This window comes from Ammodytes marinus, assembly GCF_949987685.1.
Source record: "Ammodytes marinus genome assembly, chromosome: 14".
NCBI classification, from domain to species: Eukaryota; Metazoa; Chordata; class Actinopteri; order Uranoscopiformes; family Ammodytidae; genus Ammodytes; species Ammodytes marinus.
In genome coordinates, this window is record NC_137218.1 from 5034675 (window position 1) to 5042174 (window position 7500).

Here is a 7500-nt window from a genome sequence, read left to right on the forward strand (position 1 = left end):
CAAAAAAACTAACGTTGAGATAATGGCCATTCATGATTTTCCCCCCATATACCACCTGATAATTGATCCGAGATCCGTTCATTAAAAGGTTTTATGTATTTGCTGTTTGGGACTAAGTGCACCTCAAGGTCTCTGACCAAAGTCCACTGGGGGGTGTGTGTGTGTGTGTGTGTGTGTGTGTGTCTTGTCTGTCTGTCTGTCTGTCTGTCTGTCTCTCTCTGTCTGTCTGTCTGTCTGTCTGTCTGTCTGTCTGTCTCGCTGTCTCTCTCTCTGTCTGTCTGTCTCTCTGTCTGTCTCTCTGTCTCTGTCTGTCTGTCTGTCTGTCTGTCTGTCTCTCTCTGTCTGTCTGTCTGTCTGTCTGTCTGTCTGTCTGTCTGTCTGTCTGTCTGTCTGTCTCTCTCTCTCTCTCTCTGTCTGTCTGTCTCTCTCTGTCTGTCTGTATGTCTGTAACAAGGGAAGAACTCAGTAGTTAGCAGGAGCGATTGTGTTTACCATATAGCTACAGAATGTAATAGAGCGTATTGCATGGTTCCTCCCCCCCCCAGCCATTTATAATCACAACTCAAAACACATCTGTTTAAAACTGCCTGGTCCATTTGACGTCAATTGCTCTGCTTCTTTCTCTTGTTGTTATTGTTGCTTTTATCAATTATAAATTATTCACTCTTGTAGGTATACTGTATGTGCTGTGTCTCCTTTCAAACGGAAAATGAAAAAATGGTAAATGGACTTGACTTATATAGCGCTTTCTAGCCGATTTTCTCAGCCCCAAAGCGCTTTACATATCTTACCACATTCACCCATTCATACACACACTCATACACCGATGGTAGAAGCTGCCATGCAAGGCGCTCTCTGAACCATCGGGAGCAATTTGGGGTTCAGTGTCTTGCTCAGGGACACTTCGACATGTGGCGGGGAGACGGGGGATCGAACCTCCGACCCTGCACTCCAGAGGCGATCTCCCTACCGACTTCGCCACTGCCGCCCTACTGCCGAAACATAATAGACAAGAAAGGGAAGGGTTGTCAATATGTATTTCTCCCCCCTGGATGTACTTTTCCATCTATCTATCTATCTATCCATCCATCCATCCATCCATCCATCCATCCATCCATCCATCCATCCATCCATCCATCCATCCATCCATCCATCCATCCATCCGTCCATCTATCCATCCATCCATCCATCCATCCATCCATCCCCACTCTTAGGCGTATTGTAGCCATTAGACAGTGTGTGTGTGTGTGTGTGTGTGTGTGTGTGTGTGTGTGTGTGTGTGTGTGTGTGTGTGTGTGTGTGTGTGTGTGTGTGTGTGTGTCTCTTCATAGATTTTTAAATTAGTGTCAGCTTTGGCCCAAAGATGTGTTATTGACTGGTGCAATAGAAACTACGCTCACAACACTCAGTCCCTCCCCAGAGTTTTACCCATGCAGTCTGGTAATTGAAAAAGTGTTTGTGTGTGTGTGTGTTCTATTTGTGTGTGTGTGGGTGTGTGTATGTGTGTGTTCTATTTGTGTGTGTGTGCGTGTGTTCTATATGTGTGTGTGTGCTTTCAACAGTGCTCTCTTTATCTCGGTTGGAGAAAAATGCAGTTTCTCCTCACTCGAGTCAAGATGCGATTGAAGTATTGCATTGAAGATCTCTATCTTGCTCCTGTGTGTGTGTGTGTGTGTGTGTGTGTGTGTGTGTGTGTGTGTGTGTGTGTGTGTGTGTGTGTGTGTGTGTGTGTGTGTGTGTGTGTGTGTGTGTGTGTGTGTGTGTGTGTGTGTGTGTGTGTGTGTGTGTGTGTGTGTGTGTGTGTGTGTGTGTGTGCACCTTTTTAATCCCATAAATACAGCATTTTATGTAAGTCTATGCAGGCACAGTTTGTTAGTTGTATTGTGGTTATGCTTATATGAAATCCCACCTGTTGCCTATATCCTACTGCCATTGTGTTATTGTTAGGATCCCAATTGGTTGTACCCTTAAAGCACAGCAAGCGCTTTATATGGGGTCCATATACATGAATAAATAAAGTGCATTGAACACACACATGTGGACATTTAAACATGTACTATACATTAAAACATGCCTACTTCACCGGTTGGAATATGAAGGTGTATTGAACTCGGAGATCCTATTTAGTATACACTCGAGGCCAAAATTATTAGCCCCCCAGGAACTATGGAACATTTTCCTGAAATGCATCCCAATGTTTGCAGAATTGATACAACTTGGTATACTCAAACATTCACCAGCACTATTGAGTAGTTTTTGGTACATTTTGGAATATAATATCACTTTTTAGGCTTGCTTTATATCAAATATAGTGAAAAATGGGGTGGTAAAAAATATTAGCCCCCATGATGGGGTGGTCAATAATATGACGCCCCATGTGAATTTTTGCTTTCAAAACACACTTAATTAACCAATCAGCTTTCAAACTACACCTGTGCAGTCAATTGGCTTCCTAACAACACCTGAACATCAATCAGCATAAAAGGACTCCAAGGAACAAGGCAAGTGAACACATGATTGAGAGAGACTACCTTTCTCACCATGCCAAAGACGAAGGAAATCAGTCTTGAGCTCAGAAAGAAGATAGTGGAGGCTCATGATACGGGGGAAGGCTATACGGCCATTTCCAAGCGTTTCACAGTGTCTAGAACCGCTGTACGTTGCATCATTGCCAAGTACAAAGAGACAAATTCTGTAAGGAACAAACCTGGGCGTGGTCGTAAGCGCAAGATTTCAAAAACACTTGAGAGGAAAATAGTCAGAGATGTCAGCAAGAAGCCCCGGACATCTGCCAAGATGATTGTTGCTGACCTGGCCTCTTCTGGAATTGATGTTTCAAGGAACACAGTTGTGAGGGCTCTCCATCGTGGTGGGCTTCAGGGCCATCGTCCCAGAAAAACCCCTTTACTCAAAGAGCGGCACATCAAAGCCAGACTGAGGTTTTCCCGTGAACATTTGAAAGGTAAAGATGAGTTTTGGAACTCTGTGCTTTGGTCTGATGAGACTAAACTGGAGCTGTTTGGGCACATGGATGTTGCTTATGTTTGGCGGAGAAAGGGAGAGGCCTTCAACCCTAAGAACACAGTTCCCACAGTTAAACATGGTGGTGGCAGCATCATGTTGTGGGGCTGTTTTGCAGCCGCAGGCACAGGGAGCCTTGTTCGTGTGCATGGCACCATGAAAAAAGAAGATTATGTTGAAATTTTGAGGGACAACATGAAGAAATCTGCTCGTAGTCTATCCTTAGGTCGTCGATGGGTCTTCCAACAAGACAATGACCCTAAGCATACTTCGAAATTGGTCCAACAGTTCCTGAAGGATACCAAAACCAAGGTCCTGGAGTGGCCCGCACAGAGCCCAAACCTCAATCCTATTGAGAATCTGTGGCGAGTACTCAAAGTGAATGTCCATGCTCGGAAACCACGCAATTTGGACCAACTGGAACAATTTGCAATGGGAGAATGGGCCAACATCCCTCAGGAGACCTGTTCCAACCTAGTAAAGAACTACTCTAAGAGGTTGTTGTCAGTTGTGGTTCAGAAAGGGTACACTATTAACTATTAATGGCCAGGGGGCTAATAATTTTGGATGTTTAATTTTTGCCCTTCCTTGTTTAAATTCAGTTTATCAATAAAATATCCCAATCAAACTTAGTGAATATTTTGTCTTTGTTATTTTTGAAACAAATGCACTTTAAAGCTTGTTGTTATTGGTCATTTTCATGGAGAAATCAAGACTTTTGTCTTATTTTATAAGGGGGGCTAATAATTTTGGCCTCAACTGTACATGTGAAATCGGATCATCTTAGCCTGAGAAAAGGCAGAAAGAGTGTGTTATGGTCTCACTGTCTAACCCTACAGTTTCCTTACTGTGACATCACAGTAAGGGTTAGGATTAACAGGACAGCTGGGCCAAGGGAAGACTAAGGGAAGACTGAGGGAAGAAAAACCTCATTCATTATATTATAATAGTTATTTTATAATGATAGAACGCTGGTTCCGTATGGGTGAAGTATTCCTTTAAACATGCATATGACAAACATACACACTACCTACTGTATACTTGACAAAGTCTACAACACGTTCTACCTCTCAAAACCTCTCTCTCCCATAGGTTTCGCACATGGCTATCTTCTGCCTGCTCTGTGGGAAGATAGATAGATAGATAGATAGATAGATAGATAGATAGATAGTGTTACTAGAATTATTTCATCAAACTACCCAAGTGTTTGAATAATTGAAACTGAGTCAGGCCTTCTTGGAAGCAGGTGAATTTACTTGCAAACAGCATACAAGGGTCAAACAACAATGTACCTGGCTTGATACATGGTTGAATACCTCGAATGAACAGTGTACAGAGATTATATGCAAGAGAAGTTGGTGTGTGCGCGAACACATACTAAGTTTGGTGTGTCCAGCCCTTGTTTTTGCTGGCGAAAGCAGAAATGTTTTTAATTAGGCAGGTATTCCCAGAAATTCATCTCAGCTGGTGTTATCCTTCATACAATGTCTGATAACAGAATATGGGGAGTGAAACTACTGTGCACATGAATGCGTCATACCTCTGTATTGTGCCAAAATCTTATTAGGCTTCAAGGCTAAACAACAAACTTGTAGCAAAACACTTTGGAGTTCTCAGGTTCTGGGACAAAGTTCAATAGGCAGAAAGCATGTATTGTGCATTAAAATATTATACAATAAAGCAAATTAAATTCTGTTAACAGATAGATAGATAGATAGACAGACAGACAGACAGACAGACAGACAGACAGACAGACAGATGGATAGATAACTAACTCTCTCTCTCTCTCTCCCATAGGTTCGGACATGGCTATCTTCTGCCTGCTGTGTGGGAAGCGTTTCCAGGCCCAGCCGGCTCTGCAGCAGCACATGGAGGTTCACGCCGGCGTGCGGAGCTACATCTGCTCCGAGTGCAACCGCACCTTCCCCTCACACACCGCGCTCAAGAGGCACCTGCGCTCACACACAGGTAACAGGGAGGGTGGGTGTGTGTGTGTGTGTGTGTGTGTGTGTGTGTGTGTGTGTGTGTGTGTGTTTGTGCCCTCAAGAGACACCTACGCTCACACACAGGTACGTTTTTATTTTTATTTTTTTACCTTTATTTATACAGGTAAAACCCATTTAGACCGGAGACTCTGCGTTCCAATCCCCATACTTCTCTACTATTTAGTATGCCAGAAAAAGTAGGATGTCCCAATACATGCACGTCAATTGTAGTATGCTGAAAATACATAAATGCCCCACTAACTCTAATAGCATTTTGGAGTATTCGTCTTTATTCTTGACATTTCTCGACATAATGAAAAAAAAACTTCCTTATCGGATTTTCTTTTCACTCCTGTGGCCCTAAAACTCTTCTTTACTTTAGTATAGTGTAGTAAAAAGAAAGAGGGGGTGAGTGAGTGAGTGAGTGAGTGAGGTCTTCAAAGTGCATTTTCTTCATGTTTTTAAGAACAAAATGTATCATAAACCAGACGATTAACACAATACAACAGGTGTATTTTGCTGGGGAAATGCACCTCTTGGAAGACCAAGAAGAAGAAGAAGTACTATAGAATAAATAACTAAACACATCTTCACCTCATCACTTGATATTGTGGAAAGACTTGAGGCAGTGGTGGATGATGCCATCTTTAGTAACTAGTTTCTTGTCCTTGAAGGCCACCGTAGCTTCTGTAAATTATCCCAAAACAGGGTTAGCAAGGGAGCGTTGCAATCTAGAACTTACACAACTTTATACCACTGAATATAACAGCGAAACACAATTTATCACAGTGCATTTTTAAGGCTAGGATAATCCCTTAACATGATTAGTTATAACTTCAACTCCCTTGTTGAAATATTGGCCACAACTTGGAGAAAATACTAGAATAACTTGTATGAACACACACACACACACACACGTGCACACACACACACACACACACACACACACAACATTCTGAATTTCAATTCACTATTCCTAACACACCTGGTGCCTTCACTGCACCTGTGCAAGCGTAGGAAATTACTCAACTCTGCTGGTCGCGCTAAAAAAAAACAATAAAACGAAGAAAAAAATGTTGCTGTGAACTTGCATCACCATTTGTTTATGTCTCTTATATTCTCCAAAGAGGGAAGAGGATTTATTGTTCTACGAAACTAATGCAGAAAGAATTCGTATTGACATCAAGGGTTTTACAGTTTAAAATGTGTTTATTAGGACATTTTTTATCATTGAATATTTTTTTAAAGAAGTAAAAATAGGGTTTAACATTTTTAACTTATAGATGTCATCATGAAACGTTGCCAAATCAAATCAAATCAGTTTTATTTGTAAAGCCCAAAATCACAAATACATTTGCCTCAGTGGTCTTTACATTTCATACAATATGATACATTATGACACCCTGCCCTTACACCCTTAGCTCGGCTGAGAAAAAACTCCCAGTAAAAAACCCTTTACCGGGATTAAAAAAAAAAAATTGAAGAAATCTCAGGGAGAGTCGACAGAGTAAGGGATCCCTCTCCCAGGACGGACATGCTGCAATAGATGTCATAAGTTAGAGAAAATCACGAAGGAATTTGATCATTGACCAGGTGATTACATGGTAATACTAAAGTAAAGTCGATTACTCACATTAAAACAAGATTGTTTTTGTATTACAATTGTGTTATAACTGTATGAATAAATATGCAAATGTGGCAATATCTAACTAATTATGTGTATATTATAAAATTAGAATTTTTAATTAGGGGCGCCCTTAGCTCAGTTAGTAGGGCGTCCCCCCCATGGGCCTCGGCCAGCAGCGGACCCGGGTTCGATTCCAGCCCGCGGTCGTCCACTGCATGTCACTCCCCTCTCTGCCCCATTTCAACTATGTCTCTGCACTATCAATAAAGCATAAAAAAGCCAAAAAAATGTATAAAAAAAAATTATAATTTATATAATTAAAAATTAAAATAAAAATCTAGACGTTGGATTAAGCCACAGAGTTCAAAGCTTTATTTAATGTTTACAACATATCAGTGTCTAAATATTTCACTGAATAGATTTTGGATACAGCCTTTATTTTATATTATAAATAGAAAAAATTACTATATACCGGTCTTTAAAAATGGGTATATTTTCGATATTTGCATAAAAAAAATATTGACCTTAAATTTTCATACGAAATCCATTTTTCTTTCAATACAAAAATCCTTTCTGAATATCAAATAAAAACAATATGTATTTTTATTTTCTCTGTTATTATACCATACTGTATAGAATCACTCTCCTCCCCTCATATGTGTTTGAGAGATTAATAAAAACAGCTGGCCTTGAAAAATAGCCATGTCATGTAAAGTCGTAGTAGGAAAAACCCTGACAATGTTTTTATCATAAATATAGCCTTGCCTTACAGTACAATACAAAGTTTAGAAATTAAAAATTATATTTAAAAAAAGCTAAATTTCGCCCTGTCAAAATGTTATATATAAATAAAGCTTACACTAGGCC

At 40.5% G+C, this 7500-nt stretch overlaps 1 protein-coding gene across 1 annotated transcript in view; it reads left to right on the forward strand.

Moving 5' to 3' along the window:
* Positions 1-4122: 4122 nt before the first annotated feature.
* Positions 4123-7500, forward strand: part of zbtb16a (zinc finger and BTB domain containing 16a) — a gene marked incomplete at its 5' end in the record, with an annotated part of 20600 nt that continues 17222 nt past the window's right edge. Inside the window, 2 exons of the mRNA XM_080040882.1 lie at positions 4123-4144; positions 4819-4989. Of these exons, the coding sequence (XP_079897008.1) occupies positions 4123-4144; positions 4819-4989 (193 nt within the window). The remainder of the gene's footprint in view (positions 4145-4818; positions 4990-7500) is intronic.